Source organism: Hetaerina americana, unplaced genomic scaffold (assembly GCF_022747635.1).
Source record: "Hetaerina americana unplaced genomic scaffold, ioHetAmer1.1.p SCAF_4, whole genome shotgun sequence".
NCBI lineage: Eukaryota > Metazoa > Arthropoda > Insecta > Odonata > Calopterygidae > Hetaerina > Hetaerina americana.
In genome coordinates this window covers 10,438,107-10,463,077 of record NW_027286985.1, presented here as the reverse complement: position 1 = coordinate 10,463,077, position 24,971 = coordinate 10,438,107, and the positions used below count along the sequence as shown (strand labels likewise).

The following is a 24,971-nucleotide window of genomic DNA, read 5'->3' as shown; positions in this document are numbered from 1 at the left end:
CAAGCTTTACCGCAAATTTGATGGAATAACACTGCTCCAAAAACTTCGGCATCGCGTTCCGTGACGTGGTCGAGCGTGGAGGTTCGCGTTAACAGAGCTCCTCACTACACCACAGCTCAGAGCCGACTGCCTTTTTCAGCGTCGCTTGCCAACATACCCCCCTCCAATCGCAGCCCGTCAGAGCGGTGCTGGGCGCGCCTGGAGCGGCGGGAAAAAATCAGTACACTTATTTTCCGGACGAACCCTGTATATATATACATATATGTATATGTGTATATATATATATATTTTTTTTAAAGTAATCTACCGGTTAAGGTAGGTTTTTGGATGGACACAACTACCAAACAAATATTTTATTACTCCTAACAAAACACAAAATCCATCATCCTACTCTATATCAGTTCCCTCTTCATCTCTGAGTACTTCCTTCCTCCCTTCATCCCGTCCAACACCCCTATCCTGTTCCTTCCCTTTCCTCTTTTGCCCAACATTCTACCCTCTATCACAGTCTTCAACATCCCACTGCCGGTCAACACCCCCTTCATCCACTTTTCCTGCCTCCATAGGATTGCTCCCAACAAACCCCTCTCTTCGCCCACCATACCAAGTACTTCCTCATTTGTTTTCTTCTCTGTCCATTTCACCTTCTCCATTCTTCTCCACACCCACATTTCAAAAGCTTCCAGTCTACGTCTATCCTCCTGCTTCAATGACCACGTTTCCGCGCCGTACATAGCTACGCTCCATATCAAAGTTTTTACGAGTCTTTTCTTAACATCCTTACTCAACGTCCCCGTCATTAACTCCTTCCTCCTTGTAAAAGCCTCTTTGCCTAGCGCAATCCTTCTCCTTACGTCCCTACTACTTTGACCGTGTTGGTCCAAAACACTGCCGAGATACGTAAACTGTTCTGCGTGCTCTATTTTTTGCCCTCCTATTTTAATGTTGAGCTTAGCCTTTTTCTTTCTAGAAAATCGCATAACCTTTGTTTTATTAATATTGATTCTCATCCCATACCTGTCGCACTGATTTCCAATTCACTAAGCAATGCTTGCAACCCCTTGGCTGACTGACAAACTAAAGCTTGGTCATCAGCAAACATAACTGATTTTACGAATCCCCCGCCCACTTTCATTCCTACCTCGAGTTCTTCCCATGTCTCTTTGATCATTTCCTCTGCATACAGGTTGAACAGCAACGGTGATAATGGGCAACCCTGCCTTACACCCCTTCCTAACACTGCCCATCCTGACTCCCCGTTTCCCACCCGCACCTGAGCAGTCTGAGACATGTACAGGTTGCGGATTAGCCTCCTTTCCCTCCAATCTATTCCTATTTTCTGCAATATACTCATTAGTTTTTCCCAATTCACTCTATCAGACGCTTTTTCGAAATCTACGAAACAGGCAAATACCTCCTGGTTATGTTCTATATTCCTCTCGATTAATAATCTCATTACTGCAATGGCATCACGCGTACCTCTCCCCTTCCTAAACCCAAACTGATCATCCCCTAAGTAATCATTTGCCCTACTCTCTATCCTTTTGTTTATGATCCTGAGAACAACTTTAGCTGCGTGGGATATCAAACTAATTGTCCTATAGTTCTCACATGACGTGGCCTTTACCTTTTTCGGAATCGGAACTAAAACTGATCTCACGAAGTCTTCCGGCCAGATTCCCTCCTCATAAATGCTACGGATCAGCCCATATAGCCTCTACCTCCCACATTTTCCTAAGCATTTTAAAAGTTCCACGGGAATGTTATCTACCCCCACGGCCTTATTTAGTTTCATCTCCCTTAATGCCCTTTCTATCTCATTGTCTAGTATGCCTGGACCTAAGCTGTCTTCCTCTGCGTCATTTTCTTTTTCAATGTCTAACTTTGTTGGTCTGAGTTCTTTACTATACAGTTCTTCTATATACTCCTTCCATCTCTCTTGGATCTTTCATGCGTCAACTATTACCTTACCCGCCTTATCTCTAACTGCTATCGTTGATCTCCCTTTCTTACTTCCCGATAAAGATTTAACTTTGCTGTACAGCGCACCGATTTCACCCTTCCTCTGCAGACTTTCCATATCCTTGCACTGCGTCTTCCACCATGCTTCTTTTGCTTTATTAGTTGCCCGCCTCAATTTATTGTTCAATTCTTTCTTCTTCATTTAGCCTAACTCTGTGTTTACATTCTTCCATTTCCTCCGCTCATCCATCTTTATAATCATCTAATCCGTGATCCATGGTTTCCAAGTCCTTTTAGCGTTAACGGTTCCAATAGTGTCTTTTGCGGCTTTAGACAACCTTTTCTTGATCATTTCCCATTTTTCTTCGATAGTACTAAGCCCTTTGCCATCCTCCATGATTTTCTCTACCGCCTGTTTGTATTCCTTCCTTTTCAACCCATTTAATGCTTCTACATTCCATTTTCTAACTCTCCGCCCCTGCCTTATCTTTTTGAAACGTACGCTACATTTCATAACAACTAAATTGTGGTCTGAGTATATATATATATATATATATATATGCATATATGTATGTATATGCATGTGCATATATTTGTATGTGTAGAGCGAGTAAATCGATATTTCATGTTACACAGTCGAAGCCTCGATAAACACGCGAACTAGTATTCGCCGATTAACAAGGACCTGTTTGTTTCGGGAGGTAGTGAATCATTTACTCGCGGTCATCGGGATGGGGTACCGTGACTAGCACCCTCGTGCCATGCCTCTTGTGCCTCTTGCCTTCCCCGTAGGCGGGCGCATTGACCACGGCCATCACGACTCCATGGCGCACCTGGCCGTCGACGAGGCGGTGGAGATGGCCGAGGCGGTGGGGGCCGCAGACAACCGGACGAGCGAGACGGACACCCTCATTGTCGTCACGGCCGACCACGCCCACACCATGTCATACGCCGGGTATCCGGCCAGGGGTCATCCTATCCTGAGTAAGTCTGATTGCCGCACCATTTTACAGCTGCACCAGGAGAGAGGATCGCGAGTCTTTTGTCGTCACGGGTCGAGTCAAAAGACGATTGGTTTGGTGATGCTGGCCTCGTAAATCCCTGATGGGAATAGCGTCTCCATGCCAATGTATTCATGTTTTTGATATCATATTTCACATCACCTGCCATTTATTTCATTTGTGAGTTGGAGGCTATTTGATTGATGGTAAACTAATGATTAGGGACTGATTTGTTAAACTCTGTCCGTCCCTAAGAATATTAATTACAGAAGTCAAGGAATTCTCATTTAAACATAATAAAGTCTCTCAGTGCCACGACAAATGAAAATGCCCTAACAGAGTTTTACAAAAGTATTTTTGATGAATGTAAACTGAAATATATGCAGGAATTATAATACTTTTAGAAGTTTATATGAAATTGTTTTCAAAAAATTACCAGAGCTAAGACGGCATTTCAAATTTGCCATGTGGTAATTGAAGGAAAAACAAATAAGTGATAATTTTGCGAATAATTTCATATGAAAATGACTTTTTATTAATCTTTACCTCACTTGAATCAATTGTACAATTGGACAATATAATAGCTTCAATCATTAAAACCATTACCACATTTGACATTTGAGTGGATCATGCTGATGTTTTTCCTAACTAATCAAATTTGTGGCAATCGATATTAGGCACTATGACCGTTATTGTTCTCACCTTTGAATCATACTCTGGTATCTCGAAATATCCTTTCTAGTGGCTAAGACAAAAGGTTAATGTGCGTTGCAAATATTTCAGGTATCGGGGGCATGTCGGACGTCGACAGTCTTCCGTATTCGACGCTCTCTTACGCCAACGGCCCCGGGTACAAGTCACCCACGTCGACGGGAGGACGCTACGACATCTCCAATGATAATTTAAGTGAGTAACATTTTCGTGTGGGGGCAGAGGGAAATGAAAGCCGTGTCGCGCACATTCGTCCCTTGTCTCAGCACCAAATCGACGTAAATAAATCATCCTGTGGGCACCACGTGCGCCGCGAACTTTGCGGAATCTTAGCTCATTCAATGCGGCCAATTAATTTATGGAATTCTCCGTATTATTTTGAAATTTTCTGTAAATTATCTGTTTATCAAGGTGCTAATTTTCTCTTGAAGAGGATTACCAAGGTATTTCTATTACCGTATTTTCCCATCGATAACGCTGGCGCTATCTATACAAAAATGTTCAGATGATCAAAAGAATGACGATGTATGTTATGTGATGAAAATTGAAACAATCCAAACATAGACGTATTTTTACATATATAACATATATATATATGTATATATATATATATATATATATATATATATATATATATATATATATGGGGATATGTACGTAAGTGTAATTCACTCGAACGTACGATTAATTTCACATTTATGATTCTTGATAACTGTGCTAAAACAATCGCAGGAATAGAGTACTCAACATTAGTTTATGAAAAATATAACTTTGATAATCCAAGTGGAACAAGCGATAAACCAGGATACACAATACCATTCAGTTTGACTTTCACACCTATTGTCTGCATCCCGTGAAATTCGACGAAGCTTGGACAAAGGCGATGCCGTGACACATCAGGGCAATCTGTGCAGGTAATGTGGCAGCAATCTTTCTCATATTCTTCCCGTGAATATAATTCTTCTTTTATTTCGTCGCGTGTGCCGTCCCCACCTTGGGAAATGAGGACTTCTGGGTTGTTAAGTCGCGGCTCGTGAGTCAGCAATACTCACCCCAATTGGAATCTGCAAACTCTAAACGAAAGTTGTGCCAAGTTCTTTTTTTGCATCTGGACGAAATTTCTGAACAAAATGAAGCTCTCTATGAGCATAATTTAGAATATTTATCACTATTTGCGTGCCATTTGAGCCCATATACTTATGAAAAGTAGTGAGGGAGGGTATCACCTAATTGTATATTTTTTTTATAGAAATATCAAAGTTAATACCACACGAGAGTCATCATGGCCATCTTAAGAATACACTTTCACTTAAAGATTTCATGCGTCCACTTACATGACACTATATCCTTTAAAAATATATCCGCTTTCTCGTTAGATGACTGGACATATTTTCCTGCGACTGAGTCGAAATGCTGAAAATAAAGGGGAAGCCCAAGCGCTCTATCCTTGAATAGTATATTAAACATTTTGAAGCCTCGCGTCAAATACGAAGCATTCACCTGTGATTAATACCGTTTTACAAAATATTTAACCGTTTTTTCAAGACCATGCAAGTATTAAGTGAAAAAATTTTCCAACAGTTCCGTCAATAGCATTTCAATTACTCATTAATATTCGTAAATATCGAGAGGAATACCCTGCATCACATGGTCAAGTGTACTTAAGGTTAAGGTATTGAAGGTTAACGGGAAATTTGGAAACGTTAATTGAGCCGATATTTTCGACAGTTAACTTTTCCCATGTGAGAAGTAATTTGCGTGGTTATATACGCATTTTTATTCAAACAATCTTCTCTTTCGGAAATCCGCAAATAATTTCGTTATATTTAAGAGCTACAAAGATGTATTAATTGCTCATTGCTTCGGTGGTTTCATACAAGGATATTATGGTCTCAAGAGTTGCTGATTAGACTTGAGCATAGAGTAATATCTATACTTGAAGCGTGTGTGAAGTACGGAATTGGAAAGCCATGCTCGTACTTCACACACATCAAAATATCATTGTGTTCATTACGATCAGGTTGGCAACTGGTGCTGCTTTCTGAGTGATTTAGGAGTCATTTTGTAGGCTTTTTTCTTCTACAACCTCCGCTAAACTATAGCTAGGAAACTTTCACGCGGGCCGAATCTGAAGCAATCTCAGGCGTGACTCGGCACTCGCGACTGGCGCTAGTGGGGCGCCGCTCGCCACCAAAGGAAAACTCGTCGGCTGCTTTCAGGTCATGCAAGCAATATTTTATAAGAACTACTCAGAGGCAAAAAAATAACGGGTAATTGGGCGAAAGAAATTCTATAAAACGGTCGTCAAATCTTCATCTCTGTCGTTAATGTTTCATTTTACATTGAGAAGGGGACTTATGACTATGCTTTAAAACTTTAGTAGGAACGGTGTGGGACTAAAATAATTCCTTTGTGTCATTGTTAAATTCGTGTGTTCTGAGCCTTGCCAAAAGTCTGTCTCGCTTGTTCTCTTCTCATCTCAAGCGGCTACCATCCTAATTCCTCTAAAAGGCCTGTCACACTCGTCTTCTTATCGTAAAAATTGTTGACGAGTCATAAGGACTTTTCCGATCTCTATCTAATTCTTTAATCGACGCTTTCTCCCAAGGGTCCCAAATCCTTGCTACATACTTAATAGATTCAAACTTCCCCGCGAACTATCCGCGACAACTGCTCTAAGTGCGGAAATGGGCAAGCACTGGCGAAAATAGAGAGGAGCGTATAAGTTTAAGTGCCCCTCAACTCAGCTCTCGGTTTGGCGCCATGGGGTCCCCAACCACGCCGCGCCCCTGGAATGCTGCCTGATAATTGGTGAATCCTTCCTATGCCTACCCGCCCCTCTTAATTGATTTCCTCATTGGTATTATTAATACTCGGAGGAATAATTTATAAAAGAAAAACATTTGTCATGTTTATAACGAATGTTGATTGAATGGTGTGCCTAGACGCCCCCATTCAACTTGCCCTTTCGACGTGAGGTGCTGTGTGTGTTGCGGAAATACGAGCACTTTCGCGAACTACTCGTATCGTGGAAGTACTCGTATGGGAGTAGATGTAGTATGGCTGGTGATCTAACACTCCCTGCCACACACCTTTGGAACGGCCGGCGGGGTAGTGTATTTTAGTATTTAGTATTTTTAGTACCCTGAAAGCCACCGCTAGGGTGTGTGGCAGGGGATGAACACCACGCCAGACTAATTTTGACCCGAATATTTTCACCCTAGCGCGGTCGGATGACGCTATTCTGATCCCCTATCGTTCATTGGAAAAATTACATCTTAAATCTATCTGCTGTACACTTGATCTCTCTAATTTTGTTGACATGATCTCTCCTAGCGTAGTACGATGGGGGTAATAATACATTTTCAACATCGCTGCTAAAGAGACGTCCTTCCAATTTATGCAAGAGATTTAATCCGTAATGTAACTATCGCTCCGTGAGTGATTCCCAGCCTAGATACCCCAATAATTAAGCGTCCTGTTAATGATGCAGAGTATCCTAATTCATCCCACTTACATAACACAGCAAATAAACGAAACCGTGGTCGAGCGTCAGTAAGTTGATTTTTGGTACTGTAGTGTGTGTGTGCTTTATTTTTGAAGCACTCACTCCAATTGGGTTTAGATCCGGGACTTTAAGGGGCGTCAACCAGATTTGAACCCAGGATATTCCATTCAGCTGTCATACGCTCTTTGTTAGCGAGACCTTAGGGTAAAGATTTGAGTCGTACAAATTACCGAAGTGAATCATCTACAGTACTGAGAGTTGTACAGTTTAGTTATCTTGAAGAGTATAGCCTCTCCCCACTCCCCCCCTTATCCCACATCCCGTCCCGCCCCTTTTGTGGAGAGGGCCAAAGCCGAGGCACGGAGGAATGCATCTCCCCGCACTTCGGACTTCCCTCCGCCGGAAAGAGAGAGGGGGCGGGCGGGGAGCACGTGCGCCGGACCGCAGAGCCAAGGATTTTTTCGTGCCCCTGGGTCAAAGGACGCGGGGTGGTCATTTCCCAAACCAGTGGCCAGATTAAGTCGATTCCGCTAAACACACCGCTGCGCCAGGGCGGTATCCCGTGTGCGGTATCTCCGACGTCATCCACTCCCGCTCATTTCCCCCTGCCTTCTGCGGAGAAATGCAACTCCCCCGGCGAAGTGCGCTGCTCCCGCCTCCTCTCCCCCCCGTCCGCGTGACCGATGGCGAGGCGGGAATGAACGAAAGCGAGTGTGTGTTTGCGTGAGCGGCTGTCGTGAGCCGTGGTCGCTTAATAGCGGAGGTCATGTGCACCAAAGGTGATCGGTGGCTGGGGTAGTAATTGGGTCACTTAATATTATTATTATATAAATCTCGTTGCCATTGGGCAATTTTCCTTGTGGCAACGGTCAAGTCAGGTCAACGGTCACTCTTAAAATGCCCATTACATTCCGCTCGGTTGGTCTTTCGTGACACGGTCGGCGCGCTGAGGTCTACAATCAACTGACGTCCTGCCGCTTCCACAGCTTGGGGAGCACTGAGATTGGCTTGATGGCAAAGTTTAGCGCCCCACCCCACCTACTCCAAGTGGTTTGATCCAACTACGACTAATTGGAGCGGCGCTGGAAATTCAAATGCATCACTTTTGGAACGCACCCTGTACAATGCATACTCAAGAAGAACAGATATGAGACAAAATGCTCTTATATACTATGACACAGATTACCAACCGCACCTTTGCCATCACAAATGCGTTAGCTTCACAGCGTACATGCGACGCATCGTTAATCGCCGCACTTCGTCCATAATCACCCAATTCCTTTCCGATTTCATGTACCGTTCAAAATCACGTACTGTCAACACTTCATTTGCAATACAACTTCTAAAACCGTCCACATCACATACAAACAATATTTCAATAAGTACAATAACCACTGACCAATAAAGTTTATCACCCAGTGGCTGCTTTACACTTATTCTTAAAACTCCTAAAATTGGATGGAAAGGGCTCAAACAAACCTCCAGGCAGCTGGTTACATACAACAATAGATCTGTTTGAAAAAGAGTATTTTTTTCTTATTTGTTTTTTTTATGTTCTCATTTTTATTTTAAAACTGTGATCGTTTTTCCCTTAAAGTTTGGTTTTTCGGATTCCAGATACAGGGTACCAGATATTCCTGGAAAATCATAACCGACACAGGGAAAGGAACAGTTCCCTCTACCAGAATTTCACACGCCGATGGGCTTGCTCTTGTAGTACTGGGTGAACGCTACCATCACCTACCTTACCGACCTTAGGGTTGATTACTGCGTTATAATACATTTAATATATATTTTTGAGATTATTAGCTAAATCTGGCTAACTAAACCGTGGTAAATATTTAACTAAAAGATATAATGCAGATTCTTTAATGACCTTTAGTTATTTCTGTAAATCCAGCAGAATTGCGTGTTCTCCTCCCACACACTTACAAATCAGTTCTTCGTTCTATGGACGCAATTGACGTGAAGTGATGTTCGTTCAAAGGGTTAGCAATTTTATCTCAGCGAACTAATTGCCACCGACCTCCTGTCATATAATTCTGACGTATTTTATTGTCCATACCCATTGACACGAATTGCATTCGTGTTTCATTTGTCTTCGAGTAACTCAGCCAAAAAAATGTATCTTTCCCGCTTGTCACTTGTCTCTCTCCCTAGTGGTTGCTAAGTGGTAACTATTCATTTAAAAGATTCTTTGATCCAGGGAAAAGCTAGTCAAATCCTCGATTCAAGTCTTGGGATTGGGGTCGCAATTACAGTTGATTTGCAGCAGACCTTGGCTCAATTGCTCTCATCAACAATTCATTGTGCCTTTTGAACTAATATCAATCTATGATCGATGCATTCAAGAGTTATTTTTTTATTGACGTAATTTTTAAGCCCAAAATGAAGTTTCAATATTGGAAACTTAAATGAAGGCCAATGTGAGTGTTATGCTTTTACATTGGTCGGACTACTTTTTTGAAACGGACTACTTATGCACAAGTAAACCAATTAGCGCCAGGAAGAGTCATTTAAGCCGCGCACGAAATGGGAAATCATTAAAATTCCCGGCACTTCATGGAAAATGCCCTAATTAACTGTTTTTTTTATTTTCAATTTTTTAAAATAATTTACAGGAGCCAGGTTTTTCTACTTAATTTAACGGTCCAAGTTCTTTGAAGTTCTAAATTATTTTTTTTACTGTTCCAAGGTAACATATTTGTTCCAAGACCTAAACAAATAAAAAGTATAACGAATACTCTTGAAGGTCACACCGGTGCCATTCATTTAAGTCCGTTTGATAAGCTTCCTCTACTTCACGTTCCTGTGTCTTCTGTGGAGGTGGAAAGTTCATATTTCATTTTCTAATATGTTTAGTCGTAGGACAATTTAAAGAATCTTCTGAATGCCTGTTTCAGTTATTTCATACCATAAATTAGTTGTACTTTAAAATTTAAATGTGAAAAATAATTATCTCGGTCAACATTTTCTATTTAATTTGCAGGTCTTATAAATAATAAAAATTTCTTTAATCAGTACCTTCATATTTACCTGTTTTATTGTTCCTTTTCCCCATCTACAGGGTGGAGCAGAATGGACTTCCTGATTTGACGGGTGAATTGTAAAAAAAACAACCAAGATAATCAAAAAAGGTTTTTATTTCTGAAAACTACATTCAATACTTTTTTATTTTCATTAGGTTTTGAAAATTATTTCATCCAAGTGAGGGAATCATTTCAACCTTGGTGAGAGATGAGCACGTTGAGTCGTTCAAAAAAGTTTTCGAAAACTCTTCTCGGCATATTTTGCATTGGTCCAGCGATGACATATGTAATTCCCTCCTCAAGAGCTTCTAAGGTCCTTGGTCGAACTTTTTAAACCTCAGCTTTGAGATATCTCTGAAGAAAAATCTCACATGGGCTCAATTCCGGGGAGTGAGGGGGCCATGGAACATCCCCTCGTAAGATAATAAGGCGGCCGGGATATTGTTTTTGCGAGATTGGGCATGGACGACGGGCGGAATGAGCCATGGCACCATCCTGTAGAAACCAAAAAACTTCTGTGTCATATTCCTCGCCATACTCTTCCATTTTTGGGAGTAAAAAGTTCTCCAGCATCTCACAATAGCGCACAGAGTTCAAAGTAACAGTTGAACCTCGATAACCAAAAAGGTAAGACCCAATAATGCCTACGGAGGACACATCGCACTAAACTGTCACTTAGGGGCTACGAAGAGGTCTTGGGTGAAGTTCGCGAGGGTTGTCAGTCGCCCGGAAAAGAAAATTTTGTCTATTTACTGATCCGGAGAGATGAAAATGCGTGTCATCGCTTTTTCGTTTCGAAAATGCGTTTAATCATTTCAGTCCTCTGCGTCGCCACCACAATATCATTTATCTTAAAGAAAGTTTCTACGACAAAGCCTCGATCCTCACCAGACCACTGCATAGTTATTACTAAAAATGGCAATGTTTTTTCCAGCAAACACCACTCTTCTCACTGCGCTTATTTACCCGCGCGCTCTTCAGTGATTTTTGAAACTAGGGAGTCCATTCTGTCTCACCCTGTATTATTAATTTTACAGACCCCGAACTATTGGGGTCTAATTATAAGCAAATGCCTTTGCGTCATTAATAGGATAGAGGTGTTTTTTCTTTAAATTATGAACAGGACGTAGCTATTCGAATTCCTCATTTGAATAAATTCGTTCCTGGGATAAGGAAATTGGGGCAATTTGCCCCGCCGCTTCTTTAGCGCGTATTGGATCAGGAAGGAATTTGACATACGATATTTTGTATTTTTAATGCATTACATCAATAGAGAATTCAAGTCGATAAAAGTGTATTCTAAAGAATTTTTCATTGGGAAAGTAGCACGTTGGGGATTTAAACCTTTGGGCAGATATTCCACGAAATGACGTCAGAGACTTCGCAGGAAACAGCAGAAAATGCTAAAATGGGCGCACGGGCCACGCTCATACTCCACCTCTCATCCATGCGAGCAGCTTAATTGGATCTTCGCTGCCAATTACCGTCGAATTAATTGTACTGACCTTGACTCATATGTGCGTATATATCTGCATATGTGTATTTTCACGGCGTGAAGTGGCAGAGGAGGAGGTCCCCTCCTAAAAAAACTGACAGGTCGCCCATCTCGTATCGTTTGAAAGCACGTCGTCGTTGTGGGTCAAGGTGAGGTGCTTGGACGGGTCCCCTGTCCCATCCCCTCTTCACTTCGGTTTCTCGAGGGGAGGGGGTTGTGCGTGTGTGTGCGTGGAGGGGGGAGAATAAGGTAGGAGAGGGGAGAGACCAGGAGCGGTGATTTTTTTGTTGGTCGAAGTTCGTTTTTTTTCATGGCAGTCCTCGAAACTCACGCATCGATCACATTCGTTTATATCTCTTTCGCTCGACTTCCTCTCGATCACGAAAGTTCGTTTAAAGGGTGGAAGTTTGTTATGATGCCAACATTTGATTGGTACCTAAAACGACGACTGTTTATGCTCGGGAAAAACTCGCTACGATAACCATTCTACTTACATAGACGATATTTCGAATATGTAAATCATTCTACCAAGCCTTAAGTGATGTGATCGGTGCATGTAATGGTAATCGGAGAAAATGATGTCTGTAAACCGAAGTAAGAATTTCAAAAGTGGAGAAATATCACTCCTTGATAATTGTGGAAATGAAGACATTCAAAGAGGGTTAAAAATAACGCAAAAGTCATGCGAATATGTGGATTGAGATGTCTTGTAGTATAAAGTGTCAAGTTTATCCGGCATATATGCTAGATAAACTTGACACGCTCACTCTGTTTTTTGCTGGAATAGCAACGATAACAAAGGCGCTCGTCGTTGATCTACAGTGTGAATCATGTAATAGTTATCCTTTATAACATTTCGTCGTGGTAATTGAAGTTAAGTGAACTAAACTAATTAAACTAAATTCATGCAGAGTTTGCCGACTTCTTTCATGACGCGTCGAAACGGTACTGGCAGGATTTGCTGACGAGACAAGCGCACCCTCCGCTCGCGTTCACGGCGAACACGCAGGTCAGACCACGAAAACTAAGTGACTTGACAGTTTCGACCGCGGTCGACCAAAGCTCCCGGGTCGAAACCTACGGACGTTTCGACCGTCTCCACAAAGCTATCTCGCCAAATGATGTCGCTCGCTACTGATACCCACATCCCTCTAGCGAGCGATAGGTGAGCATTGCTCAAGGTCATAAATGAGATAAAAGTTAATATTTGCTTGGATTCATCCTCATCACCTTTTTCAAATCTAAGAATCGGAAGCTGGATTACACCCAATTTCCGAATCCAATTGTTTTACATGAGGATGTGAAAACGAAGTCTTGGCACGTGTCCCGAAGGAGTTCGTAGTTTCAGCTTCGGCTCTGCTGATAATTTTCAGCGTTTTTCGTTTCGATTTAATTTTGAATAGTTTTGGTCTTTACATGAGAAAGATTTCCTTTACAAGTTCTGTAGCAACAGCATCTATTAAATGAAACTTACTCAGTTCTTTAAATCTGTTTAAATGAAATTAAATGTAAAAGAACTGTTGTATTTGTATTCAATCAAAGACACGAATTGCACAGTAATCCCCATGCTTGCTAATGATTTATTTTGAACAATTTATTCCCGACATTACTCTTTTATTTCTATGGATGCTATTGAATTGACCTATTTCCTGCATTATTTCACAAATATTTATGGCATCATGGTAGAGTTCTAGACCAAAATGGCCAATGCAGTATGGACATAAAGAGAAGAATTGCTTTGGGCAATGCGACTTTCACAAGGAGGAGGGAATTATTGACAGGGTCGTCGAGGAAGGGGTCTGAAGAAAAGTCTCTGGAAAACTTCGATATGAAGCGTGATTTTGCGTGGCTCTGATGCGTGGCCATTGACGCAGGATGTTAGCCGTAGATTGGATGCCTTTGAAATGTGGGAGCGGTGAAGGATGGAGGAGGTGAAGTGGGCAGAAAGGGAAATAACCGAAAAAGTGCTAAGTATGGAGGGACACTTTTGGGAGAAATCCAAAGGAGGCAGGAAAGATGGATTCAGAGCTGGAATCGTTCCATTATAACGTAAACAGAGAAAAACACTTTCAACCTGAAAATGGAGGGGTACACAGAAACCAGTCAGTATTAAATAATATAAAAAGTAGAATATTACAAGTGTTTTTCTCTGTTTCTGTTCTTATTTCAATGTTCTTCTTATTATGAGCTCGTATCGCCTGCATTGAGATGCATTTTCAATTTAGATAACGGATTACATGTGGCTTTAATTCAAATTATTTCCATTTTTTAATTATTCCTCATCTTTATTAGGTAATAACAACCAAACAATACTTCGGTGCTAGCATGTCCGTTTTGGGCTCACCACCTGCCACTCACCGCAGCCTGCGTGATACCATGTAGATGTTTCCCATCATTTCTCATATTCACTAATCGCTTCAAAATTCTCCTTCTTATGTGTACACCTAGAGTAATATGCATTGATTTCCATGTCAAATATGTATTGGTTGCGAGTGGACGGCCGTGACCCATGTCTTCTCCTTCCGCCCTCGCAGATGACTTCCAGTACCACTTCCCCGGCACGGTGCCCCTCGCGAGCGAGACCCACGGGGGGGATGACGTGGCCGTCTACGCCCGCGGTCCCTGGTCCGAGCTCTTCACCGGCAACTACGAGCAGAACTTCATCATGCACGCCATGTGCTACGCCACCCAGATAGGGCCGGCGTCTTCCTGGGTCGCGCCCCCCGAGCAAGTGACCGCTCGGAGGAGGGTCGCGGAGTGCCTGCATCAGCCGAAAGGCAAGCTGGCGGGAGAGGCTTGATGAGTCGACGGAGGAGGAAGGGCATGGCATCTGTTTTCACGCCCGATATCGGCACCACCGCTCATTACATCCGCATATATATGTGTATTTGGACAAGTCAGAGGATGCTCTTTTTGTAAGGAAAAATTCCTTGATGCCATTCCATGTTATTCACATCATTTCGTTCCGAGCTTGCTGGTAATCTGTGATATTTCTGTGATTAAGATGAGTTGGATTAGGTGCGGATTACGATCCTCAGCTGCGAACGGAATAAATCTGGTGTTCATTTGGTCTTTTTGGTAGGATTTATTCATTAATGTTGAACGATCAAATATAGGAATGTGAAATTTTCAAGAAAACATCTATGCGTAATTCGACGATGGTTTTATTTTCGAAGTGCCTTTGTGTTTTCACATATTTTTTTTGAGCAAGAAATGAAATTTAAAGGAAACGTGGAATAAGAGAGTTAATTCAAGCGAAGCTTCTCATCGAAGCATCTCATTTTGTGGCAAAAAATATGCTGACTTAGTTATTTTCAAGGGTGAATGTTTCGATGAATTGTGATTGAAATTAAAAAAAAATGTTTTATGCGTGGAATTCGATGCGATATTTCAGAGTTCTTGCAGCACTTTCAATGACCGAGAAATCATGCCTGTGGAGGAACAAATGATTATGGGAATGAACTTGAAAATATTCTAAAAACAAGTGATAGATGAAACTTAATTCATGAGGGCTGTCCAAGTGATATATATATATATATATATATATATATATATATATATATATATATATATATATAGTGAAGTGATTATCTTGTTTGAATGTTTGGTATATTTATGTTCCATCAATACTTGTACTAATTTATAATAAAGTAGTTTTTTTCAGTGATGAGTGTCTTTGATTTACTGAACGAGTAAAGTACACTTAATTACACACAAAATACATAAATAGCTATTTGTTACCTTCCCTCCTGAGTCAGTCGGAAAATTTATCATTTTTATTTTTTATTTACCTAATCTAAGAACAGCATCGCGTCAATCAAATAGTTCACACAACAAGGAAAATCAAATGATATAAACAGAATTTAAAGGATATCAAATAACAGCGCCACATAAAAATGAAGTTCCTTGTACACAATGAAGGATACAACACGAGTAGTAAACGATGAGGAAGAAAGCAAGGGGTGAGAAAGAGGACGTCAGGAGTCGACAGAAAGAGATTGGAACAAGTCAAAGTCAGGGAGGCGTTTAATCATTGCATTACAGGTTCATGGGAGTCTATGTGTGTTCTGTGATCGAGAGACGAGGGATAACACACGGGAAGAGGTCATTCAACCGCTTCGAACGCAAAAGCACCCGATGAGGGAAAAGGGAAAGTAGTTCAGATGATTTATAATCACTATTGACAAGTTTTATGAAAAACTTCGTATGTAAGTCATGGTACGGCGAACTGCAAGGGAGGAGATACCGAGAAATGCCCGATGTCATCTACAGAGAAGTTACGGGATTTAAATCGACATCTTAATACCCCGAAAGCCGCGGCAAGGGCATGTGGCGGGGGGTGCTTGGGCACCACCCGTAATTAAGAAAAAAAACTGCATGCAAAAGCCACAAATTAAAACAATCCACAAGCAAAACATGGCATGCATTCATGCAAAAACCCTTATAACCCACACATATGCAAACACTCAAACTACCAACTAACATACACATGCACCTACAAATAAACCTGATTGTAAGTGACGGTGTAGAATGATATAGAGAAAGGAATACATTGAGTGCTCAAGTAGTTTAAGGGGAGTGGGTGGAGCAGTGGCCGAAATTTGGGGGCAGTATTCATGAACAAGAGATAAGAAGGCAAAGAAATAAGTGCGGAGAGTTGTAAATTTAGATGCTTCGCCGTATCGATAAATGAAGCCCTCGAGCTATAGAGGAAATGCTTTGATTATGCCCACGAAAGAGAGGTTAAGTGTCAAAGATGGCACCTTGGTTCTTTTGAGTTGTGACTGTCGGAATTAGCAGATTATACATTTTTTAATCATATGATTGAAGTGATTTACGTATTGGGGGGGGGGGAAAGAATACTTGTTTACATTTATTTTTAGACACCAAGTGTCGAACCATTCAGCAAGTATTGAAATAGTGATGTCGTCTATGGAATTAACTTGTCTGAAAATGCTGCAGTCATCTGCATAGAGGATACCTTAGAAGCGTTAACTGTTTCAACTAATTTATCAATGTAGAATGAAAATAACAAAGGACCAAGTACACACTCTCTTGGGGAACTCCAGAAGAAACAGGGAGTGAACACACTCAATTTTCTGTGGGGAACAAAGTCAAAATTTCCAGAAATATGTATACGTACCATTAATATCATACCGATGATTGCCCAGTTTTTTAAAAGTAGTAATTGGGAATTTATTCGATCGGCAACTTTTGCAAAAATCGACGTATCGGACGTTCAATTTCGATAAATGGTCGAAAATCTGAATGAATTGATCTTACGAAATCGAAAGTTTGCTTAATGACGACGAGCCAGCGAGGAAAGCACGTTGCTCTTCGAGAAGAGTGAAAGATAAAAAGCCTTTGGTGGATAATACGCCCACAGATAGTTGACAGTATGGGTAGAAGAGAGATAGGCGGGTAAGACTCAACGAAAGATTTTTTTACCGGCTTTGAATAAAGAGAAAACGTTACCTATTTTCCACACTGTGAGGAAATATCCCTCCGAAAAGCAACGGTTATTAGGAATTGAAATGGGGACGGACAAGGTAGGAGAGGCATTTCTCAGAGGCATGACACCCAGTTGATTAGAGCCAGTTGCACGGGTGGTCTTAATGGAGGTCATCAGTCTTAAGACGTTCATCAGAGGAAGTGGAAAGTGACGAGAGAGAATGGAAACAAATACATTTCAGCCGGAAGTTAGAAGTATTTTAATCCATTCAATGGTTAGCCGTGAAAGTAGTTCGAAAAAAAATGCCGTTAAGATTCACTCGTTGACCTGCAGAATCCACTTCTTCGCCCTGCTATAAGAATGACGACAGTAATTGATCATAGACTAGAACCACTTTGGATTGATGATACATTAAGAGGGAATAGTGGATATATGTTACCATGTGCCAAAGAATATAATTGACGAAAAACCAGAATGGCTTCCGAAATGGGAGATCCTATGAGGTACAACTCGCGCGCCTTGTATTTGTTTTGTTTATTTGATATTTTCCATTCGGGAAAAAGTAATGCTCCAGAGAACATAGAAGAGTTCCAGCGACATATTTAGAATTAAGGAAAGCTTTCGACGAAGTATTTCATATTAAACTGCTCAGAAAGCTAGAAGCTATTCTCTTTTACGGGTGGTGTCCTAACATTCCCCGCCACACACCTTCGTTTGCGGGTAATTGTGTAGATTTAGATTTATGGTTACTGTAGCCCAATTTACCAAGATAGCTGGCATGCTGTCTAAGGTCTTAGAATGCTTTTAAAGCAGGGGTTCGAAAAGCGTTTGTGTAAGGACTATGCACTTCGCTTATTATATGAAGCAAATAGTGTCTCACGCGCCATCCAGGGGAGGGGTGTCTACCCTTTTCGAGTGCAGTCCCTTACCAAGCAGTCCTTACCAAGAGGTTGAAGGCGTCGTGCACTGCGCCCTCTTTCGAAAGTCACCATGGGAGACAACTTAGGGTGCCATTAACATGAACCCAGTCGGTCCTCCTCCAGATGGGGGAGGAGGGCGAAGGGAAGGAAGTTGGGGCGACCGAGTCAGTTGCAAAGGCGCAAAGAAATGTCAAGGGACCTGTGGTCCGAATGGAAATAGTCTCCAGCACTTTCAGTTCCAGCCAGGAGGATCAAACTAGATACAGGATGACCAACCCTCTGGTTGTTTAAAAGTTGATTGCATATGAGAACCAGCTCATAAATAAAATGTTAAACGAAAAATTCCTAAAGGTTTGTAAGACGTTGGGAAAGTAAAAGGGATGGTGACCAGTCGATATTGAAATTAAATTCTCTCAGCAGAGGAACTTCACCCAACTCACGAGCCAGCGGAAACAAAGCACTTCTCAATTAAAGATACGTCATTTGACGGAGGTCTGTAAAAAGAACCAACGAACAATATTCTTCCAATAAAAATCGTAGAGTTAAAAAAGGAAACGTTGATTCAGCCTAAATTATCTCAAGATATAACTCCAAATCATGCGGACCTTTTGCCAGAAAACGAATGCGCCACACGGATAACCCGCGATCTGGCTAAAAAGGTGCATGGCATGGGGTGCATGCACCAGATGGAAAGGGAAAATGGTGTTTTAAGGGGTGTGGGAAATGGAATCAGACATTTACTAAAAATATCCCTTAAAAAAGACATGCATGGTGGTGTACACGTATATACGTGTTAGCGCCAAACTATTTTTTTTTAAATACTAATTTTCTCCACTAAGGAAGTTCTCAGGAATATAAAAAAAAGAGGGAATAAAATTAAACCGCAACCATTTATGCTACGATAGATCGCCACAGTCATTATCCACGGTTAAATGGACACCACCGCCACGCTTTCCCTGCCGATCGCGTCTAAATATTTGCCGAGATTTTGAAAGTGAGAGCTCGCCATCGTAAACAGTGTCATTTAGCCATAGACGTATCAATGAGGGAAATCACTTTATAGTCGTGCAGTTAAATATATATATATATATATATATATATATATATATATATATATATATATATATATATATATATATATATATATATATAGGAGAGAGTCGACCGCATTGAGGTTGTTTTTGAGCTGCGGACGTTTTTGAAATACAGACGTAAACACATTTCGGGGTATGGATCAATTATGTATAATTAGAGTGTGGATCGCATTTGGACAGCACAAACAACGAAATAAGAAGAGAAAAACACCGGGAGTGGATGGAATGGAGGGGCAGGCGCAGACCACAGGAGGAATCGGGTCTTACTCCAGCCGATTTGAAGTCGTGACTCCAAATTGGGAATCGACATTTCAGGAGTGGGCAGTAAGAGTTAGTGGGTGTTTTTTTCTCATTTCCCAACCCTTCAAACACCCTTCCTCTCCCCTATCCATAGAATACATACATCAACTAAATGCAAGAGGTAATCATAAACTCGCCATCTCTCGGGGATCGAGATGGTGCGGGGGCTAACGTACTGGCTTCCCACCCTGAGGGCGCGGGTTCAAATCCCGGCGGTGTTGAATATTTTTCAGAGGTATCTCGATCCCTACTTGAGGTGCTTTGTGGAGGGCACTTTGAGTGAGTACGCCGTCCGTCGGATGGGAGGTTAAACTGCGGACCCCTTGGCGCCTTTCGTAAAGAGTAGGCTAATGCCGACGTTGGGTTTCTCTCCACCCTCCATCCTTTCCTATCCATCCCCTATGGCGCAAATGACCTCAGCTGTCGGTCGCCTCCCCTCAAAACTACTACTTCGCTATCCCTCATCACAGAACAACTACATACAACCAGCCATTTGCAGTCATAGCATGTCGTCATTGGAATTAGCTATTATCCGTTATAACTAATGCACCATATCTCCCATCATTCAAGCGCCCACATCAAAAATCACTTATTTCCCAGCAAAAAAAGAGTGAAAATAGAGCTGTAAACAGACTTCAAGATTTTTCCTATTTTCTTCGCAGGAGCACCATAATTTGTTTTGGCGATTGTTAACATAACCAGGAATATTCTTCTACATGTATTTTTTGCATGCATTGGTATGCGTATGTATAGTTTTTGCATGTATTTTGGGTGTGTATGTTGCATATTTTGTGTTACAGTTAATAATAAACTAGACAACTAATGTATTGTGTTGCTGTAGTTAGCAGATAGTTTGATATGCGGATCAGTTTTAAAGAAACTCTGCTTCATTAAACGGGTGGCGGGGAAATGTAATGAGAAACTTAAAGAGAGGTGTTATTTTGCTCTAGTTAGACTTCATTTGGAATATGCCGCTAGTATTAGGGATCCTCGGGAGAAAATTTTGCAAAAAGAATTAGATAAAAGTCCAGTGAAATTCCGCTAGATTCGTTAAAAATTGTTATAATAAGATCACAAGTGTGACAGGTCTCTTAGGGGAATTAGGCTGGGAGCCACTTGAAGTACGGAGAGAACAAGCGATGCTTAGACTTTTAGAAAGGTTCAGAACAAAGGAGTTTAAAGATGACACCGAAGGAATGATAATGGCCCCACACTACTTAGGTGGATCAGACCACAAAGATAAAATAAGGGAGCTAGATTCTAATACAGATAGATACAAATACTCATTCTTCCCCCGAACAATCAGAAATTGTAATAGTAAGAAACCGAAGTAACTTTAGAAATATTAAAAACATTGAATTTACAAGTTGGAACAAAATTAAACATTGCAAAGATGTTAGGCATACTTTCAGGTGCATGTGTACATATGTTAGTTTGAGTGTTTGCATGTGTGTGGGGTGTAAGTGTTCTTGCACGAATGTATGCCATGTTTTGTCTGTGGACTGTATATAGTTGTGGCTTTTGCATGCGGTTTTATTCTTTTCTTAATTTCGGGTGGTGCCCTAACACCCCCCGCCACTTGTGCACCCAATGAAATCCTTTCTCTATATCATTCTCCACCGTCACTTACAATCAGGAGTGTTTGTAGATGCATGCGTATGTTGTATGTTAGTTGGTAGTTTGTGTTTTTGCATGTGTGTGGGTTATAAGGGTTCCTGCATGAATGTATGCCATGTTTTGTTTGTGGATTGTACACATTCGTGGCTTTTGCATGCGGTTTTGTTCCTTTTAACGGGTGGTGCCCGAACACCCCCCGTCACACACCCTTTTGGGGTAATGAGTGGATGTGGAGGTAGTTCTAAGATATTATATGTATTAATTTAATTGCTATTCATGCACAATTTGTGTAATTTATAAGCTTAATTTTGTAAATGTATGACGAGGGGTAAGGTGGTAGAAGAATCTTGACCCAAAATAAAGACGGCTATCTATTTACCTATCTATCCCACCCCACCTGGTGCTTGGGCCCCCTATCAAACACTTCTACTTATATTCATGTAAATTTAGAAGAGGCGTTCAGTTGTTTTGCATCTAATTCCAAACGCCAGAGCAAAGCAAGCACGCAGCGAGAATATCCACGCGGATTATCGATGGCGTGACGTGGCGCGCGACATCTTGGCGATTTGTGTGTCATGTACAAATGTTCTAGGGTCGTCGGTCAGCGACGGAGGCGGGCCGGGATAATCACCAAACGAACTGCTGTCCTCGTGATCTCTTCGGTGAAACTCGACTTCTCCACCGTTTCCCAATTTATCGTGAATGACAAACACCCTCCATTTGTTTGATCGGCAGCGATTTTTGGGGTTGGGTATGGGGTAGGTGACGAATCAGCGTTATGCTCATCGTCACCACGACACTCCTTGCCTTAGACAGCACATCAACCCGGTGGGGGGTACGAAAGGGGAAAAGGTCACACCGGCCCTCCTTGTTGACACAAGGGGATGGGGCGAGGGCCATTGAAAACTGAAGCAGCCGTCTGCATGCTCGATGCTTCAGAGAATCCACCACTCGTCCCTGCGCTCGTCTTGACGACACCCGTCCGTCCTTCCATCGTTTCGCGTGGAGTTTCAATAATGGTGACTACCTCAGCATCCTGACAGTGTCCTTGGGGAGGCCGGTATTCGATTGTCGTTGTTTTTGTAGGCCATTCGGAGGAGGAGAATTTGAGGAGGAAGTTGAAGCTCGGAATTGAGGGTCGCGAAGGCTGACCTTGTACTCGTAAGTCAATTTTTCTTGAATCCACACGTTTCTTGGCTCTTCTATCTACATCGGAGTGGAAAAATGATATTAACGCCATATTTCGTCGCGAAATCTCGATGAAATAAGGCATCATTTTATTACAGTCGTTATTTATATAATTACAGTTCATATTATTAAAATAAATACGCCTCTGTGGGCGTGAATCGACATGAATTTGTTTGTTTTGCATGTGGTTTTATTCTGCTTTACGGGTGGTGACCTAACACCCCCCGCCACAGGCTATATATATATATATATATATATATATATATATATATATATATATGTATATGTATATATATATATGTATATGGGTCGCGGTAGTCCAGGGGTTAGAGCGTTGGACTGCTGACTGGAGGGGCTCGGGTTCGATTCCCGGGCAAGGCACTCTGGGCACCTGCAGCTCCACCCAAGCTATGTGATTTTTCGGGTACCAGATCTTCCTGGGAAACCATAACCGGCACAGGGAAAGGAACTGCCCCCCCTACCCTGATGTGTGGATTTCACACACCGTCGGGCTTAGTACTGGGTGAACTCTACCATCACCTACCAAACCGACCTTCGGGTTGATTACTGTGTTTATGGTTGATATAGAAAAGGCCAGCAGTCCAGCGCTCTACCCCCTGGACTACCGCGACCCACATATATACACAGAAATATAATTAAATATATATGTGTATATATATCTGTGTGTATATATAGAAATATATATTTCTATATATATATATTTATTTATATATATATATATATGTATTTATACACGCACACGTATATATATATGTGTGTGTGTGTATATATAAATACATATATATGCACAAAACATAAACACAGTAATCAACCCTTGACCAAGGCGAATGGTTTTTACGCTGTGAAATTGTTACCTTTTAATGGGAACTACAAGCATAAGCATTGGCCAATCGTTATTTTGTCATCGGCTATTTTCCTTACCTATTTTGAGCAATATAAACGTCATGGTCCGAAAATCTGAGTTAATTTTTTGGAAAAAAATATTTTTTAAACTTATCAAACTAAAATAATCGTAATCGCTGAGTGCGTAAGAGAAATAGGATTTTTTCCTCCACTCATTAAATAAAATCCATCAAGGTTTGATTCAATTAATCAATGGAATTTGAGGTTTTTTTGGGCCAACCAAGGTTTTTTTTTGCATTGTGTATTTGAATCGCTATTTTAATGTCGTGCCGTGTTAGACGGTACTTCGCCTCTGGTAAACTACTAAAATTAATATTGTAAAAATATATTAATACCATTTATAAAATGTAAAACGAATCAATTGCAATGAGAGTTACGTCGCCAGCGACTTATCATGGAATGATTGTAATATATATGTGCAGGTAAAGAAGAATTAAGTATTTATGCAATTTACAGATTAAAAGATGAGATACAAACGGTGTTAGAGTATTTTTTATCAAAAATATTCAACATTTCTCCATGTCCTGAAATGAAAACCACCTTTTTTTTGGAATTATTTACATTTGCAAAATTACATTACTTCATCAGGAGTTCATTCATTAGTTTAACCTTAGTTCCAAAATATACGAACTACGTCAATGGTTTCCGGCAAGGGCACCGTCATCACGTTTGATCACCCCTGACTTGTATCGAATACGACTTTTTTCCTCCCTGATTCCTGGAACCCGTGCGCTGACCCCAGTTTGCATGGGTTCTGCCCTCCAGATCCATGGCGGCATTCAGTTTCCTGTGCGGAAATAATGAACACCGCTTTAGTTTTGTTCTCTTTTCTCTCCGAATTTTCCGTCCGTCGTGATGGTTTTAATCTAACGCCCTCATGTTTTGGAGACCCACACCCGCATTTCGGCTCGATTCGATTCGCAAAGCGATAGAAGAGAGGGAGAGAGAGAGAGAGGGAGAGAAGGGGACGAGTGCCTCTCATGTGGGAGCATTTGTTCACTTTCTCTTCCTTCCGCTCTGAATTCCTCGGTTTCTCTCTCTCCCTCGTCCCCCGCCGAATGGCAGTCTCGTCGACGTTCCGTGAATCAGTCGTGTTTCCTTAAGTCTCCGAGGAGGCTGTCTTTCAGTCTGTCGAGAGCTTTTTCCAAGTGAATTTTGAAACGCGTAAGGTCAAAAACTGGCTTCTGTAGTCACCACGCCCTCTCCTTGGTCCAAACATCTTAACACACCTTAATTTTTCCCACCAAACATTCTTAGAAAAACATTTTTTTTCCGCGACTGACTCGTAGTTAATGGAGAATTACGTGTCCAATTTTTATGTTCCGCTGGAAAGAAATTCGTTTTATTTTTTTTTGGAAAAAAAATTAATGGAGGAAAGTCAAAAGTTTTTTATTCATGTCTGATTGCCTGTTCTCTCAATTTTCTCCTTCCTCTTGCAGTCCTACAGATCAGTCGAGAGGGACAGTTTCTGCTTAGCCGTCGGCTCGACCGCATCGAAGATTTGATTCCCGTCCCGACTCGTGGAGGTGAAGGTGAAAGGAAGAAGACGAAGATCGTTCGAGTAACTGAAACGTGCCTTTTCTTCTACCTTTTGGAATATGAACGCGCTCCAACTTCTGACCTGCGCGCTGGCCTTCCTGTCGGCGGTGGCGTATGGGATACCGGCTAATCGAACGACGGAGGAAGAAGGTAAAAATGTTTCGCAAGGATTGTTGCGAATATCCCCAAAGTTGACCGTCGTAGTCACTGGAGATAATGGTCAGCTAAGTA

At 41.5% G+C, this 24,971-nt stretch overlaps 1 protein-coding gene across 1 annotated transcript in view; it reads left to right on the top strand.

Moving 5' to 3' along the window:
• The window catches only part of LOC139691825 (alkaline phosphatase-like), a 78,805-nt gene extending 63,551 nt beyond the window's left edge, over nucleotides 1–15,254 (top strand). Inside the window, exons 8-10 of the mRNA XM_071589716.1 lie at nucleotides 2,755–2,946; nucleotides 3,747–3,869; nucleotides 14,241–15,254. Of these exons, the coding sequence (XP_071445817.1) occupies nucleotides 2,755–2,946; nucleotides 3,747–3,869; nucleotides 14,241–14,506 (581 nt within the window). The 3' untranslated portion in view covers nucleotides 14,507–15,254. The remainder of the gene's footprint in view (nucleotides 1–2,754; nucleotides 2,947–3,746; nucleotides 3,870–14,240) is intronic.
• Nucleotides 15,255–24,971: the final 9,717 nt, after the last annotated feature.